We start from the raw sequence: 19582 nt of genomic DNA on the forward strand, positions 1-19582 counted from the left end.
AATATTGCACTGCAAATAAATTCATGATTTTTTCTAGAGACACTTCTGGGAACTGAAATACCGTGTTTTACTGGATACTTTTCCTGCGCTGCATGGTTCTGAAATACTCAACTGCTGGCTTGCATATATAGTTATATACAAGCCGTCGAAATCAGTCGTTGACATATAGAAATAATTTTCACGAATTATGAAACCCTCGCCCACCCCCGCCATTGCCACGCGAACCGTCTTTTTAAAAAACATCGAAAAAAGCATATATGCAATTGCAACAGCATTCAATGATATTCTTTAATATAGTGGATAAAAGTATACGGTCTAACCTAAGTAACTACTGAAACCCTGCGACCTGCGCGTATAGACTGGACAATATCTATGAGTTGACTCGATCCTTCCGCTCGTCATTCCACCCCTCATCTGCGTGACGATAGTGTAATGGTGTATGACTCATATTCATGTATGGGGAACGGCTGACAACCAGCATCGCACGCGGCAGCATTTAGACGAGACGTTGATGAAGAGCCTGTCACTGTCACTCTGACTGGGCTCCAGTGTTAACGCATCCACCGTCCTATTTTTATGTACTAAAAGCCGGTTGCGCGGTAGTTAAAGCCGTAATAAAGCCAGAGAAGAACCGCAATATTACAGGACAATCTGCATAACTATATACATGCACGTGTGAGCGAGGGAAAACATTAATATTAAACCCTATATTTATATCAGGTTCTGTAAATGAGGGGGGAAGAGTTTGTAGAGTTGAGTTCAATCGACATCAACGTAACTGGATTGTTCATCCGCTATGCTTTAATATAAGTATTTTATAATAAAATTTTTTAACAAGAGTATTATATTTAAAGTGCATGTAATTGGCCTTTCGTTGGACTACAAAGTTCACCATCATTATAAAGTCCTTAACGAAGTGAAAAGGTGAGAAAAGTCACATGGAGGAGACACAACTTACAAGGTCTGAAGTGCGATCCGCCAAGACAGGCAACATGGTATATAGCAAGGTGAAGAATAAATGTCACAAGATATACTGGTGCGGTGCACGCACTGCCCCACTCGTTTCTCCCGTTTACGACTTGTTGTATTCTGAAAATAAAATTTATATTTCAAAGTTGAGAATTTCAGGTGATACGCATATCCTGCCAAGCTCGGAGCATCTTAATGTAAATGATGAATTATTCTCTATATAAAATAATCCTTTTCCAAGAATATTAGTGTTCGTGGAAATTTAAAATCACGCATGTTTTATAAGAAGCAGATTGCTGTTATCGAACGACGCTTTAAACGGAAAGATGTATTCAAAGCGGAGGGGTGAGACGGTCAACATTTCCAGCAAGTAAGGAAGAGAACCGAATACTAGATAGGGAGGTGGAGAAGAAAAGGGGAAATAGATCACCGATGGAACTCGGAAGTCGGAACTGTATACATAAAGACACATGAATGCTGTCCCTTTCATGTTTCTAAATGCGCCGGCGGTATATATACAGCATACACTACATGTAGCTTAGATATATCAACGATGCCATCTCGAAATGAAAGGGGTGGCTTTCTATAGGGCGGGCGAACGGGCTGTTGGAATTAGCTTTCCCTACCAGAGCTTTACCATCAGATATAAATGGATAGGAAATCGCCCTCAATTTCTAAACGTGAGAGACATGCCATAGAAAACGGACAGTACGTACTACGTAGTATATAATACCTTGCGGGGTAGATAGCATAGTTTCTGTGTATATAGAGTAGATGTCTAAATGAGGTGATGCAGGCAAATGAGCTCTACACAGACGAAGGGCCATGGCACGGATCACGTCCGACTCACGCCACCCGGTCATTAGCGTTTTTACCCTTACTTTTTTTCTTCTCTTTCTTGTTCTTCTATGCCCAGCTTATAACGGTGGATTTTTGGAAAAATACACGCTACCATTAGATCAGCAGAGTCGGTGAAAAGTCGTTTCAGATAATATCATCATCGCCGATGCGTAGGAAGGCCGGCAACAATATTTACAATAACCGGATGAATCAGATGCCATATTATATATAGGCACACCCAACAACAGTTAAGTAAAACTGATAGCGCAATCGGTTGTGTCAGCCGTATAGTTTTCTTTATAAGTCTTATATACTGTATAAAAAGGACCGATTCAAAAAGCATCTATATGGTGCAATAGCCGTATGCGCTTTCACTATATATCCTTTCACTAAAAAATTCAAATGATATTCCACTGATCAGTGTTATTTTCTCCACTAGCTATAGATTTATGGACTACACTATATAACTCACTAATGAACTTTGTCGGCTATCAAGCACCAGTCTAGCTACAAAATTATAAGAGTATCAATGATCAGTGGGTATTTGCCGCATCTACACGTAATACTACCAGGTTGTTGCGCTAGGTTAAATCACCTTGAGGGCAAAGATATAGATAGAGCTCGGATGGGAGAGAGCGAAGTTTAAAGGTATAGGGAATGACGGTGCGTAATTGAAATGCGGCGAAACATCAGCGGCTCCGGCATCGTTATTCAAGCTTCAAAACACACGCAGATCGTATGGTTTCCCCCGTCTCCTTAATATACATATCCTAGTCTCTCGCTAACGCTATGATAAACCCTGTGATCGATGTGCAGTCGTCTGTTTTGACGGGATACTTGGACCGAACGAGTTATCCGAACTTTGGCTGACTATATATGAAATGTACGCGCGTGTATAGTCGTCGTAGTCGTCGTCGAGGCTTTTCTACATTGACCAAAGGACGGAAGATGACGACGGGGGGATGAATCAGCTCCTGGCGTGGATGGGGATCCCGCGTGTTGTGTGTTTTCCGGACGTCAACGACTCAATGTGATATCTTTTGATGGTGACCGCCATCAACCCCGACAAGTGGATACATAACGAGCGTCGTACGGGACATGGGAAAAGAAGGACATCAGCGAATGATGATCGGATAGGACGAGCGATGTTGTTGGAAAGGAACTTTTTATTTTTAGGAAATAGAAAGACAAAAAGAAAGAAAGAGAAAACAAAAAAGAATGTCTTCTTCCTCTTCTTTGATCCTTTCTCCCGTGCTAGAGAGTCACAGAGTAGTGCTCTCTTTTCACAAATCTATATCAGACTGCACTTCTCTTTTCATCTTGCCCGAGACTCAGCTCAGTTTTGCTATTAGTCGTTAAGGTCCATCGTCTTTCTCGTCGACTCGTTCGTTATCGACTATTTTGCGAATTGATGTCATTATTTTTACGTTAATCGTGGACCACATTTCGTGATGTACTTTACATGAAATCGGAACTCTTTAAGCGAGAGCATATTAACAAAACAACGAGTCATAATGGCTTGTATAAAAATAGAAAAGCAATTGATATCGATTTTTATTATTTCGCCCCAATCCTGCTGTTATATCCCTCAACACCAGTTGAAGATCTCTTTTCCATTTCAGATTCGAGAGCAAAAGGTGCGGACGGGAAAAGTGAGCAATCACGCAGGCTGAGAGTGAGAGGAAGGACTAATCCTCTTAGACATCGTCTAAAGCGTGAGGTGATGAGGGGGAAATTATAAAAGCTTACAGCTAGCTCGTTGAGTTGGAAGCTCGAGGGAAACGATCGAGTCAGGGCAAAACAGGAGGAAAAGGATATAGAAAACTAATTAACAGCCGATCATTCGTCAGCATGAGTAATGAGCGCCTACTAAAATCAATTATTCAACTTATCCTCTAGGGTGTCTAAATACTTACTTGACTTCTGCCATTTCCAACACTATAACAGCCACCAGTTTTTCTATTTTCCATCTTCCAAACGTCATCTCTTATGTAGCAATAAAGATCTGAGTTTTAAAAAAGAAGCCGTTGACAGCACTGAAACACGCAAATTTTTATTTGATTTTATTTTATTTTTATTTTAAACCGAGAAAACCATAAATTATAGTGGAGCAATATAATTTATAACCACACACAAATTGCAAGAAGAAATTTGTTTCATAAACTTTGTTTAAATCAAGATTGATATTCAATAATCAAAACCCTACCGGAAAATATTTCAGAAAAAAAAAAAAAGAAAAAAACGGGAGAAATTTCGTGGAGATATTTTAGTACTAGAACCACCGCAAATACGTCCAATAGCTTTTACTGTCACAACACGTTTTGTTTTCTGTCTTCAGTCGGTTCCATCTCATTTGAATAGTCTTTGAATAGTTTTTTCTTTGGAAAGGAACAAAAGCTATTAGACACTACCATTTCTTTCTATTGACATCAATTTTCTTTCTCCTGAAATGGCCAACAGTGAAGAACAGGGAGAAATAGCGCATTTACGCTCATTGCTTAAAGACAAAGAAGATGAAATTGTTCGGCTAAAGCAACTCATTGGAACTGGTCTACATGTGAGTATACACAACACTTAAGACTGCCATTTCAGTTTTTCAGACCATTAAAATTTGTTTTTTACCCTGTGACAACAACTTTCTTTGTACAGCAAAACCAAAATATCCGAATGAAATTTCTAGGATTGAACTTGGGGTCCTATTAATTCATTACGGTGTATATTTTACTTAAGCTTGCACTCACATTATAAACTCCTTAATTTAAGAGAATGAGGCAGCGTGGATTACTGATGAAAATTATTCACTATTATTTCGCTTTTGTTTCAGTGTTTGAAAATTATGGGGTAGAATGTTTTCGACATACTGATTTATAAACTAATTAACACAAGTAACATGTCAATATTTAGATTACTTTCCCCGGGTGTGTGGGTGGGTGGATATAAATGAAAAATTAGCCATTGAATTTTTCTGTTCTTCAAAATAACAAACTCTGTTTTGGGCTGGCTTCTCCAACCTCTCGTTAGATGCCGTCGCCTCATCGTGAAATTCATGATTGGCATTCCGACCCTCAGAAGTCAGAAGAAAAGTCGTGAACCGAAACGTGCGAAAATGCCTCAACAACCCATTCTGTATATTTACACATTCTGACTCATTTGTATTCATGAAACGAAGAAGGATTCTTCGAAATCGATTTCAGAATAGCAAATCAAGGTTTCGGGTGCTAGGTCGGGGAAATGCGTGGGTAGGCTGATGCTCTGCACAAACGGCGAAAGAAAGAATGAAAGTTGTTGTTCACAATGCTCAGTGATTTTTACTTTATTATTTATCACTCGTCTTGTAGTACTGTTGACATCTCTCCCTCAGCGCCAATCGTTTCAAACAGGCTTCTATCGAGTGGCGTCGAGATTTGGAATTGGGACGGAAGTAAATGCGCAGTTTGTATACTTCGCATGTATAGATTTGCCCCAACTCGGCGGAATAAAATTACGCCACGCTTCAGTCTAGTTCTCTCTCTTTCCATCGTCTATTCTTTCGCCTCCAACCTACATCACAACCAGTTCTAAACACAGTCTTGCAAACTTTTCCAGCTCCAGGTTGCCTAAATAGTCGAATTTCAGGATGCAAGAGAGTTAAACTTGTCAAAAACTTAACTAAAAACTAACTTTTTTTTCTCTTCTTTTATACATGTTGTCCCTTTGAACTACGGTTCCATCTCGCTGTCGTGGAATGCCGAAATCGATCAACCTAGGAGATTGACAAAGGAGGTGATTGTTCTTCAAGAACGGAGAAGCTGCCCGCTCGCCCCGACTCATTGACGAAAGAAGAAGTATCGCGCTACAGCAGGCAATTAATTCTGCCTCAAGTTGGTGCTGAAGGTACATATGAAGCTGCTATCAATGTTTAACTTCTCTTTCTTTTAGTTTCCCCATCCCTTTTCTGTTTTAATGATTTAAACCAAAACAAAAAGTTCGATATGAGAACAACGGAAAAGAGCGTGGGGGAAAAAGTTAATTGCGATACTTTCCAATCGGCCATGCATGACGCCAATTGTAAATCATCAAAGAATTCCGTAGTTTCGATCGAAACAATTTTATTGTTTGGGCCTCCGTAGTTATTTAATGAGTGAATAAATCATCCAATAAGTGCTCCGATGAAATTCCTTCGGTTCGGTGTCGGACAGGCGCAAGCGATTGGTTATGCAAAAAACCCCTGGCACCAGCCGTAACGAGTATATTCCGCCTGTACCACCGCTGGGGACGCTTCCGCCTGGATGTACTTTTCTACTACAGGGGCAAAACTTTTTTTTTTAATTGCTCCACATAGTCTTGCTCGCAGACACACTCTACATCCACCGGTTGTAGAACTTGCATTTAAAAAATGATTACTTTATATCCCCCCCTTTGCCCTCTTCTTCTTTTTTGTTGTTAATGATGGTGTTATGGCGTGCAACTCTTATTCCCGTTGCGGAGCTCAAAGGGAGGGTCCCTGTTGTTTCCCGAACTTTATACGAAATGCCTAATTAAAAAGCTAAAGAATTTGGCAAAGTTGCTCACTTTCACAATGTTGAATCATTTCCACAGGGCAGACGCAATTGCGCAAGAGTTCGGTGCTGATTCTAGGAGCCGGAGGACTGGGCTGCCCAGCTGCCATTTATTTAGCGGCCGCCGGAGTTGGACATTTGGGCGTGGTCGACTACGACGTCGTTGAGCTGAGCAATCTCCACCGGCAGATTATGCATCGCGAGGCGGGCGTCGGGACCTCCAAGGCCGCATCGCTGGCCCAAGCCGTCCGCTCTCTGAATTCCCTCGTCCGGGTGACCACTCACGACGTCCAGCTGGATGGCAGCAACGCGATGGAAATCGTTTCTGGCTACGACGTCGTGCTGGATTGCTCCGACAATCCGGCGACGCGCTATTTGATCAACGACGCCTGCGTTCTCTCCGGCCGGCCTTTGATCTCGGGCAGTGCCCTCCGCTGGGAAGGTCAATTGACGGTCTACAATTATCGCGACGGACCTTGTTACCGCTGCTTGTACCCGACGCCACCCAATCCCAAGTTTGTCACCAATTGCTCCGACGGCGGAGTCATCGGAGCAGGTACTACGATTGCCACCCTCCGTCCAACCAACGAACGGGCCATTTGATTCGATTTGTTCCTTTTCCGTTTAGTTCCAGGTTTGATTGGTACCCTTCAGGCGATGGAGACCATCAAGCTTCTTTTGGCCGAGACAAGCAAGTCGACCGGAATGTCCAGCGATTGCCGAGTGGCCAGCACTGGCCCATCGTTCAGTCGCCGACTCTTTGTCTTTGACGGAGAGAGCGGAATGTTTCGTACCGTTTCGCTTCGCCCCAAGCAGTCGGACTGCGCCGTCTGCGCCAGTCCCGAGTCGAGGACCATTAGCCGCGTCGACGATGTCGATTACGCTCTTTTCTGCGGTCGAGGCCCGCACGACAAGGTTTGCGTTTTAAAAAACATCATTACTACTCGTTTTCTTTATTTGTTTTGTTTTCTGGTTTCATTTTCTTCAGTCGACAACATTTTTTTAAATTTTTTACGTAAAAACATTCAGTCGAATTGAATCGGCCGGAACTAGCCTGGGACGTCTCTCTCGCTCTTTAAGTCTGGCCTCATCCACTTGAAAGAGCCGCCTATACTTTCTTCTTGTGTGCTGGATGCCAGATGAAAAGCGAGAAAGAGAGCGGGGGATCATTTTCATCACTGCTTATACACTTTGCGCGCCATGTCTGCTAGCGTAATTCCACCGTCTTCCCCGTTTCATTTACAATATGATTCCCTGATACAGTCAAAGTGACTTCCTACGCGTACACTTCTTCCGTTGCCTTCGTACATCTTCTTTTCTCCGGTTTTTTTTCTTTTTTCAGTTCCGATTTCACTCTTGGAGCTGCAACTGATGTTGCCAGTTGTTGCTCACTAGATAAAATGCCGAGTTCTTTTTCTTCTTATTCTGGCGTCCGGGTCCCTATGTTACACCGACGCGCTTCAGCACTCTTACTAATTAAACTCCCTTCTTTTCTATTCCCAGCGCGTGCTGCTTTTTACCCACCCCCCGTGCACATCAACTGATCGCAGTTGTTTTGGCTCTGCCCCTTTTTTCTTCCTACCGTCGACTGGGTGCACGCTAATTGTGCTCGACGGGGATGACGATTGCTCGAGCTGCTACTTACCTTTATCCATAACATCTATTATGTAGTGTAGTTGCATCTCATCTTTCAACGGTTCCCATTGCGTATGGGTACATCTACTCGCCTTCAATTTAGCCATCCTTCTACAAAGGACTTGGGTGGGAGGGCGGAGAAGCTGCCTGCCGGAGTGTTCCGGCTGTGTTTGCCCCGCCCTTGTTTGTAGCTGTCGCGTGGTCTCGTCTACGTTTGTTTTCCTAGGGCTTTGGCGCACGAAAAAACAGAAAAAGTTCACGACTTTTGTGCGGCTTTCTGGGCTTTGCCTTAAAGTATAGCGTATAGTGCGTATCCCCATCCACCCCCTTTTGCGTTTTTCGCGTGACTTTACTCGTCAAGTCACAACTTTTTGGCATCGTCAAGTCAACAGGATTTGTTTTTCTCTGCCTAGGGATGAGTGTGTGGGAGGCGGGGAAGAAAACAAAAAAAGAAGGATCAATACGAAGCAGTCAACAGTATTTAAAAAAAAAATATGTATATAGACCCCGGCTCTGCCATCGACACAAGCACCTAGAGTGTGAAATGTATATAGATCCGGTTAACCTGTTCCAAATCACTGTTCAATCGATTTTTTTTTCACCCCTAGCTGTTGACTTTTTGATCTTGTTATTGGGCGTTGTGTGTTACAGTGTTCAAGCTATTACTTTATGTATTTATTTTTTTGACTGGGCAGGAAGAAGGATTGCAAGTGTTAAAGATGGAGGATCGCGTGACTGCAACAGAATTCCGAGACGCCGTTCAGTCGCTGTCATCGCAGACGACGACGACCATCACTCGACCGTATTTGCTGATTGACGTCCGTCCTCACCTGGAGACGACCATCTGCCGTCTGCCGGACAGCGTCAATGTGCCATTTGAGAGCCTGGAACAACGTGCCGACGAGCTTAAGGAGCTGGTCAGCCAACACTTGCCCCGGAAGGAGACGGGGCAATCCCTTTTGCCAGGTTAGTTATCATAAAAAAAACGAAGCGTACATCAACCGTAAAACGACGCACACATGTAACACAAACAACACCTTGAGATCGAAATAATCCTGTTAGACCGTGATAGTTCGTATAGTTCGTCATAGTCAAGTCTGGATCTTTGCCTCTCCTGTCCATTTTCGTTTTTCACTTTTGTGGTCTTCTCTCACACAAATGATTCATCGTCGGACACTGATCCCTCTGTGACTCTTTTGTCCGTGCCTAACTTGCCCAGTTGATCCAGGGTCTCGTGTTAGTGTTTCACTTGTTTTTTTCTTTTCTTTTCCTTCCCCCGACCGAGTCTATGGCCCAAATCGGTCGACTGGAATAATGGGCACGGTCCAGTGGATTTTACTTTTTTTTTTTCAAAGTCTGATGTATGACCATCTATCAGTCTTCCACTGCGTATTTATTGCAAACACCTTTGGAGCGGTGTCGGGAGTAAACTGGATCCAGACTTAATCCACTTTTATTTATGACTCTTTTTTAGTTAAGTATATCGTGGGTCTACTTAAAAGCAAAGAGGGGTTGTTGGAGGATTGATACTTTTTTGTCTTAAACGCTCTAGTACTTAAATAGCGAAGGGAGAAATGAACTGGGCTGGGCCAGCTCGCAATCTGCCGAGCTCCTCCACAACAGATGTCTTTGCCTCCAGACTTGCATAATGACGACGCCACCCTAGTGGTGTATATCCCCGCTCTTTTGTCATTTTCTTCTTATCTTGGGGTTCCTTTTTTTTCTTTATTTTCATGGGTGGGCTGTGGGGGTTGTTGTTTTTGTTGTCATTGTGGCCCGTCTGATGTGTTTTGTTTTGGTTTCCTTGTCGCTCCTTGGCAGTGTACGTCGTTTGCCGTCGTGGCAATAACTCACAGCTGGCCGTCGAGAAGATGCGGACCCTCCTGCCAGCCGATTGGCCAGTCCTCATCAAAGACATCGTCGGCGGATTGCAAGCCTGGGCCCAACAAGTCGATCCATTGTTCCCCACCTACTAGTCGTAGCCTCTTGTCAAATACAATCATCGCTCGAGCCCATACCAACTTTTATATATCGCCTTCCGCGCTCACAATTTCATGGGAAAAACGGGAATCAACAACCCGGAAAGTCATCTCAAAAAAGGTATAGAATACAGCAGCCCAAATATTCGCAATTGCGTTGTACTTGGTATATTAATAAAGTAGGTCGAGGAAGAAATAAAAAAGGAAATGAAGGTCTTCTAGGGGGAAAGTGAGCAAAATGAAAAAAATAAAAGACTATTATTAAATGGGGTTCTTTGAGACCGCGGAAACATAACTAAGGAATAACTTAATCAGATACGACTAACAGTACAACTTTTTCTTGAACTTTTTCAAACTAATCTTGATAGACTGTCAGTTCTTGGAAACGGTTTTTTGGGGTTGGATTGGACGCAATATCTAAAGTAAATCGGTAGAGAAGAAAAAGAGGTTGGATCCGAGTCAAAGTTCTTTTTTCTTTCTTTATTTTTTGTTTCGAATCCCGTTGAGTCTGTTTTTCATTGCTCTGGTGAGCTTGACTACGCTTTCACGATCCATTTCCAATTGATGGGCAGATCGTGCGGCTGTGAAATTCTTCCCCAAACGACCGGCCCGCCGACTCTGGCTGCATGCTCTCTGTTGAATTCTTAATGCTACACCATTGACACCGCAACGATTGCATACCCAAAAAGTCATATAATAAAAAGAGCTGCTGGCCAGGCCGCGCATCATCTTTTATTTTATTTTGTTTTATATTATATTCCAGACCAGCCTCCCCTCCATCAACTTTGCTCTTCTTTCCTGCGGCTGCATCTTGGCCCTATAGTCCATCATCTTCTCCTTTTTCTTCATCCTTATATTCTTGAGGAGCCCATTGTCAAGGACTTGTTCCTCCTGCTCATTTTCCCAAGTCATTTGTTCACAAAAACGTGGTGAGGAGCGTGCGGCTATGCGATATACAAATACCTATAGATACAGAGACCCCATATATACGGCGCCCAGCCATCTCAAGTATAACAACAAGAGCTGCCAAAGAGAGACGGGCTGCAGCCTGAAGAATAGAGTTCGTTTTCCCCCCACTGCTTTTCCGTCCCAATACACTCGAGAAAAGCACTTGAAAAATCTATTCTTTTATTTATAGGAAACGCTCGGAAAGTTCCGTCACATCGCCGTGTAGGGAAACGAAAAGCAACTGTGTTCGATACTACGCGGGACGACATTGATTCGCCTTTGTCTATCTTCTTCCTTTTAAAAAATACAAATAGTCGATGAAACACTTTATTTTTTAAAATCCGCCCGGCATGTTCGGTCGTGATTGGCGTGAACTAGACGCGAAGGGCACCACACTGATATTTGATGTATAAGGTATATATACCATCATCCATAGTGAATGGTCGGAGAGAGTAGCAAGTTTTGGAAGAGACGGACGAAAGTAGAAACGCACGTTACATCCCCGATGAGTTTTCATTGTAGAGTTAAGTCCAAATGGGCACCAAATGCAGTCAATTTAGTGTAGACATAACGAGGCAGCAACTGACGTATGGCCATGTGCGCTGGCCTTCTCCTCCCCCCCTTCGTCTATCACGTGAGTGTAGAGAAAAATATGAATTTTCTCGTTCAATTGAACGTCAGCACGACATATGTATAACTATCCCGAGCCATTTTTCTTTCGGGGTTATTCACAACCCTACGGGGTTTCTCTCTCGTTCATCTCGTTGTTTTCCCTGTGTTTCCCGTCTGTATTCCTGTCCGTCTTCTTCGTATTATTCAAAATTGACTGTCGTTTCCTCCTTCCTTCCTTCCCTCCAGAAAAGAAAAAATAAAGCGAGTCTGCTGAAACGCAAATTACACCGGACACGGAAAGGAACGCGAGACGCCCGCAAACGCGGCGGGTCTAACGAACTCGGCACAAAACCACGCCACACGTGAGCACACAAACAAAAAGAAAATGAATGAGTCAAAACGAAAGAGAAATGAAGAAAAGCGATCAAACGAACCAAAGCGCGTCCGACTCTTTTCTTTTCCGCCCCCCTTTCCCGATGTCCAGTATTTTACATAACCCCATTTCCGCCCACTACTATATCGCTAGCTCCTTTTCCCACCCCTTTGAACAATGGGATGTTATAGGCCAGCGCCTTTTTTTGTTTAGTCTAGTTAGACTTAACCAGGGGTTGGCTGCCAGCCATCAGGAAAAGAAAGAAATGAACGATCCGTGAAAAGTCGTAACGATTGTCGGGTCGCGTGAGTTCCGTGTTTGTGCCACCCTCCGTCGTATACACATATATATTTCACCTGACGTTGTGTGTGTGCAAGTCGAGTGTGCACAGAGACATACACCGGGGCCCCCAAGTGCGGACACACACGGTATAAACCTTACGCCTCTTTTTCGTACCTCTATGTAGATCATCTAGCTTATGCGTTCCTTTTTTTAATAAAACATTTTGCTTCGATTTAAAAAAAGAACAAAAATGTTGAAAAAGTGTTGCGTGTAAGAGCGTGCGAGTTATTTCATCACGTTTTTGTTTCCTTATATGTTACATTTTCGTTGCTGGCCTTTGGTGTTGTTTGAAGGGAAAAAGTTTTATTTTATTTTGTTCTTTTGGGGGGTTTTCTATTGATGTTCGCACCTCTTCTCTTATACTATGCCTGGCGCACAGACTCCGGAACTCGTTGCAGATTCCCAGTGTGACTTGGCCGAGAGTCGTAGACGGTCGCAGTTTTCACAAAAGTTTATTCCTCTAGCTCTCTTCGCCGAGGTTTGTTGTTGCCAATCCAATTAAAGAGCCGAGAGAGAGACGACCCCTCTCTCTGCCTGGCTTTGCTTGTTTGTTTGTTTGCTGTCGACACAACGACACGTATATATACCGTAGATATAGTTTACCCCCGTCGTCCAAACGCTTCGGGTTTTATCTGCACTTTGGGTTTGTGTTTTTCTTCTTTCCGACTGTCTTCGCGCGCGCTTTACCGCGGCAATTTCACGGCTCTCCTTTGGCCGTTTCCGGACTGCGCTATTTCCCCGTAGGATTGAATTGTTTCCGCACTTCCAGAATAATATATATATAACATCAGCAGCGGACTCTCACAAATTTGGGAGCTATTACATTTGTGATGAATGAACTGTGTGCTTGTGCAGCAGCTTTTACGGCCAAAACAGTTTCAAATATATACGTATAGGATAATAAACCTCAAGGCGAGTTAATTCATTTGAAATTTCTTTCGCTTCCGGAAACAAACAACAACACGTAAGTCGTTGAGTCTCTTGTGGATCAAAAGGTTGCAAGCTATATATAAAAGGTTTTTCCGAAGGAGAAAGTCATTTCAGTTCAGCTAAAGTCAAACAATGGAGAAAATCAGCAACTGCGCGCTGTGTGTGAATAAGAAAAGTCATCCGAGTGCACACATTAAATTAAAACTACGCGCAAGAGAGGCGCTAAAGGGTAAGTAAATTGTTTGCACTCCTATTACTACTATATAACAAACCTATCCATCTGCTTTTCTGTGAACGAACCGCCAACGCGCCAAAGTTTTCCTGTTTAAATAAAAATAGTGTCGGCATCGTTATAAAATCATTGAAGTAAAAAGACTCGCGTAACAAAACGAAACGATTTAAACAGAGTGGGAATCTAAGGTCGATCTCAAGTTAGAGTCGATGAAACATGAATCTAATTCTGAAGAATTCAACCCGTTTTAAGTGAAAAGTGTAAATCCGCACATGTTTAATTCTTTATTCACCGTTGACATTTGACAAAAACTTTCATCCCACGAATTTTTAAAATTTAGTTTTCCCACCAGTGAGTTGTGTGGGGGCCACTCGCGGGTGTTACATAAAATAAGAAATGGAGCTTGAAAAAATTCCGAGCTCAAAGCGCGGCGATTATTTCTCTTGCCTTTTCTAACTTTTGCGCCAAAGTTTGAAGGTTGAATAAGGCGATATAAAGCTAATAAATTTCGTATAGGTTTTTTTTTATTTTTTCAACGATGAAAAAACAGAAGCGATATATAATGGAAAGACCATCCATCATCATGAATTCCCGTCCAATGTTTTCGGCTTCTCCTTGTTGTTGGGAATATTAGCCAACGCGTGAAACCATATACTCTCTATATACTAAAAATCTATTATTCAGGGTTGCGGGGATCAAGTCTTTTAAGACCTTATTAAGGTTCCAGCAGAAAATGCTTGACACAAAACACATTTGCCGTCGTCTTGTTTAGCTGGGAATAAAAAAGGGACGCCAAATGGAGCGCAACAGGGAGAGAGGGCTGAACCGTTGACAAACTTCTCTCATTGTAATCAAGTGAGGTAATACGAGGACATGCCACTAGACCGTCTTACTGGCCGCGGCTGGATCCGTCCCAACATTCTTTTATTATACACAATGCTTAAATGTTACTTGCCATCCTATATAGAGATAGTCTCCTGGGCTTCACCCCCCACGCCCCCTTCGCTGCTGCTGCTGTCTACTGGAGGAGAAAAAATAGGACGTCTCAATTATTCGGTAAGTTGAAACCTATGGGTCGTCCGCTGTAGATCGTCGTCGTCTTCGATGGCCAAGAAAGAAACGAAAAAAAGATGGCAGGACTTTTGAGAAGAGGCTCTTTTGGAAACCCATGTGACCCTCAAGCTCCTAAATATATTTTTGCTTTTTTTATTTCGTCTTATAATATCTCTTTTTCTCTCTTTTGCCAACGCTAGACTTGTCCCCAAAACTTATTTTTTCCCCGTCTAGAGTAGTATATATATATATATTTTGTCTTCCCTTCCATCCCCTTTTGCGGCTGCTTCGACGAAGCGGAGCTGTTGAGAGCTCTATATGTTTCGTTAGATGGTAACCGGAGCGGTTGATGTGGGTGAAAGACGCAGTACCACCACCTATACCGTCCCTGTAGGAAATGTGCGCGTCAGAGTCGAAGGCAATCCCACATAGAGGCCTATAATATACCTAGAAAAAAGAATCTCTCTCCATTATTTGATCTGCCCGTGGAAACCTACCGGGATAAAATAAAACACATATATAATAAAACAGATCAAAGAAAAGAAAATCGTGTCTAAAAGGCTACACGATATGTCGAACAAAAAAATTCGCCACTTTGTCGATGTACAAGTCCAGTAGATACTCTGCTGTAAAGGGCCGGGCGCAGGAGGTGCAACGACGAGCAGCGCAGCAGTCAAATAACAAGAGGGAGAAACACCCACCAAATCGGAGGGTTGCTGCTGCGCTTCGCTTATACCGCCGACTGCGCTAGTCTCATACGGTTCAGTCCATCGCCGACCGTCTTGCAGTCCACACGCGCATTTTCGAGCTCTCCTACAATATACTGACAGTCGAGTATAAAGACACAACTATTTCATACAAGTGTGTTTGGGTCATCGTGGTGTGCCACTGCTACTATTAAACATCGCTCATCTCTACAGTGCAATTTTCCGAGTTTGTTGTTTTCTTTCACGCGGTTATTATTACGTGTCTAACTCAATCGGCCAGTGCATTCGATTCCCCGACACGCTCGATCAAACTTGTTGATTAACCGGCCATTGCGTCTAATAGAAAAAGGAGCTGCCAGCACCGTGGTTTTTGTTTTATCCTTGACTTTTGTTGTTGCATTGATTCAATCAGCGAGATGACTTCCATCCGACCGTGTGCGTCCGCACTTGTTTGCGTCCTGCTCATCCTCCAGCTTCAAGGTAAGAGCCCCCCCGGAAAAATAAAAACGAATTTAGTCGTCGCCATTCAATCCAGCGCATGATGGAATCCATCCAATATCTGAGAAAAGGAAAAGATGGAAAAGCCTCTTTTTCCCTCTTGAAAATCCCGTCGGGTGTTTTAATCGAAAAATGTTGCGTCTGGTCGTTGGTATTTAACAAAAAGAAAAGTGTCAGCGCGGCGGTGGTGAGGAGAGAAAACGAAATAAAAGGAATCAAGAGAAAATGTATTGGAACGGAAGACGCGGAGAACGAAAAAAGAAGCGGATGGAAGAGACGCGAGGCCTCGGCGAGATGAGTGCGCGCAATATCCACAGGGGGGTTGACAGGTCCAGAGCCCAGCGCGGCTGACACAGTCGGTTTCGTTCGCACACACACAATTGTGATATGTTGTGTGTGTGTGTTTTTTCTCCGTATTTATCTTCTTCTTCGTTTGTACTTTTTCCCTTTAGTTGTTGGACGTTTTCTTTTGTTGCTGCCGTGTGCGCAACTTTTTCCCCGTCTTTGCTCAGTTTTCACATCAGTCGGACGGGCAACAGTTCGTCCGAGTGAGTCGCTTGAAATCGATAACTTGACCGAAGAATATCAGAGAACGAGACTGTCGCGAGTTGTCGCCCTTTTGGGTGGTCCTCTCTTCGCGTGCTGGCAACCACTTTTGATATCAACATTCTGTTTTTGTCCCTTTTTTTAGTTTCTAATAATGTTATAGTTGTTGGAATTCTTTTCCAACAGCAAAACAGCCAAAAAGACAAACAAGTTTATTTTTTTCTTTGGGTGCAAATTGAATTATCAACGATGCTGATGGCCGAGATCAGCCGCGGGAAACGTTCCAGCGTATATTACATTGCGCATCTTTTTTTTAATTATTTGAATCGGTTGTACAACAACTCAACTGGGGAACCTCCGAAAAAATATACCAGAGTGTTGGATGGAGTTGAAAGCAATTTGATGCGAGAAAAGAGAGAAGAGAAATGATAGGTGAGTGTGCTGCTTGAAAGTGAAAGAAAATAAATACAATTGAGCTATAGACGGCCGAATGCGGCGTTCATCTGACCGACTTGTGTGATCACGCTGGACTGCTGATGCTGCAACGAAAGTTCTTTTTATTTCTCCCTCATTCTCTCTTTTTAGTAGTTCCCCCACTTCCCCCCTTCCCTTGCTTGTTACCGACGTTGTTGGCGACGTGTCACTGATTGGATTAGCCCCAGTACAGTCGGCGGGGATGAGGCGAGAGAAGAAGAAGCAAAAAGAATCAAAAAGGGAAAGAAAGATTCAGATGGAAGAAGAAGGGCCTCCGCACCCTCCACTTCTGCATCTCGCACGTGTCGAGAACGCAGAAGCCCATCGGCAGCGACAGCCCAAACAACAAACAAATCATAATAGATGTGTAAGGCTATTTGGTATACACAGCACAATGAATATCCCAAGTCAACAACCAACTTACATCTTAGGCTGCTAGCTGCTGGCCATCTGATTTTCAGTTATTTCATCACCACATCCAACAAATATATAAAATAACTCGACACAGAAGAGTAGACATATTAGTCACGTAATTTCCTGTTGGTTCAGCTGTGCGGTTGTGGTGGTGGTGGGGTTATGACATCGGCATCATTAGCTACATAGGCCGCTTTGTGTGTGCATGTGTGTCACGTTGAACTCTGCTGTTACAGAGCTGCTAGCTCTGTGCAGACAGTTGTGTGAAGCCGCAGGAAAGTTGAAACAAATGATGGTGTAACTCGAAGACACAAGTTGCGGGGGGAATTAGAACGGCGAGGCGGAGTCAACCCGAAACGGGAGAAACCCGAAACGCGCAGCCAAGAAAGAAAAAATAGCAGCCGAGAGTCAACAAAATCCATCATCGATTTTTGATATACAGTATATCCTATTTGCACATGCAGCTACTATTTATTCGGCGGAGAAAGCGCTGATCGATTGTTATAGAGAGACTACACGTACAGTGCTCAGTAGCCCAGCACTCGAGTGAAAACCAGACAGCAAATAGTTGTCGGCGATCGTTTAGATATTCAAAGTGCTCATCAGCTCCCGCATCTCCCGTTAGGAGACCAGTTGTCACTTGTGTGTTTCACTCTCTCCAGCAGCTTTTTATATTCACTCGGATGGCATACACTGATACTCCATTACAGCGTACACGTTGAGTCGCTTTTAGACTATAGTTCTCACTTCATCATTCCACTTTGGCGTCCAGCACTACAACTTTTTCACCACCCTTTCTTTTATTATTATTAGATTCTATAGACGTGAAAGTATATATACCACCGGGTTTCGTTTATATGTGGGCTTATTATTCGACATCGTCGCGGAATTTCTGCTAGAGATGTAATATACAACAATAGCAAAGTTGTTGCAACGGTTGTCAACCGGCCGTCAAACTTCTCGGTTCCGCACGTTCTATTTGATTTGACTTTTGACTTTCCCCCTTTTCCGGAGTGGGAGAAAAAAAATGTTTTTGGCCGTTTTTTCCACCTTTCATGTCAATAACTGTCGCCAATCTGATGCCTTGCCGGTTGGGTGGCTGAGAGAAGGAGGGCGGAGGTTGACGCTATTATGGTTCCCCCTTTTCATGAGCGACGCTATTGAATTGACTACAGAGCGAAAAATGGGAGGTCAGAAATAAGGCAGCCGACCTTATTTCTGATCGAATCAAAACGACTGACAACTGCGACACATGTCCCCCCCATCTTTTCTTCTTCTTTCGCAAAATTCCTAGGAATATTTGGCGTAAACGGGGTATAAAAGAAAAATGTAAATTTAAAATAATGTACTTCCGATTTTCCTTTTCTCAATTCAACGGGGGAAAATGGAATGTCTGGCGCGACAGCACGGGATGTCCATCACCTTTTTCTTCTTTCGTTATAAAAAAGAAATCTATCTAACACGACATTATTCAGTCGAGTGTGTTATATTTATTCCAGCCTGTGTGTGTGGGTTGTACTGCTGCTGCTGCTGCTGTTGGATGTGAACACCGACAAAGACATTTCTACATCTCCGCAGTGTTGTTGCCCTATGGCTGTCGCTGTTGTTGTCACCTACCACGTGCATGTTGCCGGTTGGATGAATTGACGACGTCAAATATCTTCGGCTCACGCGCGCGCGTGCGGTACAAGTTTGTTTTTCTCCGCCGCGCTTCGTTCAAGGTATTTCCTATAGACTCGGCGGCGGAGGCGTCGAGTCGTGACGTTGACGACGGGACCGACGGCCTAAACTTTTTGTTTTTTCAAAAGTCGAGAGAGACAAACAAATCGGGCCGTTGCATTGTGTCAAAATGGAAAGTCGTAATGTTTTTAGGAACGTGTAAGCAGAGTGATAAGAGTGTGCCGCTGTTGCGGAGGGGCTGCGGATGTATAAGACGGCGGAAGGCGGACGATGCGTCTTCGTCAAGTTCACGGTGTGCGACGGGCCGGCCGCTTTCTTCACGAAAGCCCGGCAACACAACACAACACAACAACAACAACAACATCTCGGGTCGAAAAGGGACGGACGTCCTTTTCAAAATCCGTCTCTTCTTGTGCAACTCACACACATCCACAAGATGAGACGGAAAGAAAAACGGACAGACATCAAGTCAGGCCGTCCTCCAGCGACTCCTCCCGCTGTGAAAAACAGACCAAAGAAATAATCATCATCGTCAGAATCAGCGGAAAAGAGTCGAGAGAACGAGACGAAAAAAGAAATAGTAGCTAGTGCTGCAAGTGAGTTTTAGTGGATAGAACGGGTTTCGGGTTTCTCCCCTTCGTTTGGTTTTTAAAAGAATGAAAAAAAGGGCCGTTTTGCCCGCCCCTCTCCATGAGCTTCTGCTTGTGGCCCAGGCGCTCGTCGGGAGAGGCCACTAGAGATTGCCCAGTCATCCATCAATGAGCTATATAGCGCCTATGCGGCCTCAGCCTCCTCCCCACCGAAAAACTAAA

At 43.6% G+C, this 19582-nt stretch overlaps 1 protein-coding gene across 1 annotated transcript in view; it reads left to right on the top strand.

Moving 5' to 3' along the window:
- The first annotated feature begins 4100 nt into the window (after positions 1-4100).
- The window catches only part of LOC124206976 (titin-like), a 64519-nt gene continuing 49037 nt past the window's right edge, over positions 4101-19582 (top strand). The window contains exons 1-5 of the mRNA XM_046604204.1: positions 4101-4366; positions 5556-5682; positions 6388-6903; positions 6976-7262; positions 8678-8948. Of these exons, the coding sequence (XP_046460160.1) occupies positions 4259-4366; positions 5556-5682; positions 6388-6903; positions 6976-7262; positions 8678-8948 (1309 nt within the window). The 5' untranslated portion in view covers positions 4101-4258. The remainder of the gene's footprint in view (positions 4367-5555; positions 5683-6387; positions 6904-6975; positions 7263-8677; positions 8949-19582) is intronic.

This window comes from Daphnia pulex, chromosome 11, assembly GCF_021134715.1.
Source record: "Daphnia pulex isolate KAP4 chromosome 11, ASM2113471v1".
Taxonomy (NCBI): domain Eukaryota; kingdom Metazoa; phylum Arthropoda; class Branchiopoda; order Diplostraca; family Daphniidae; genus Daphnia; species Daphnia pulex.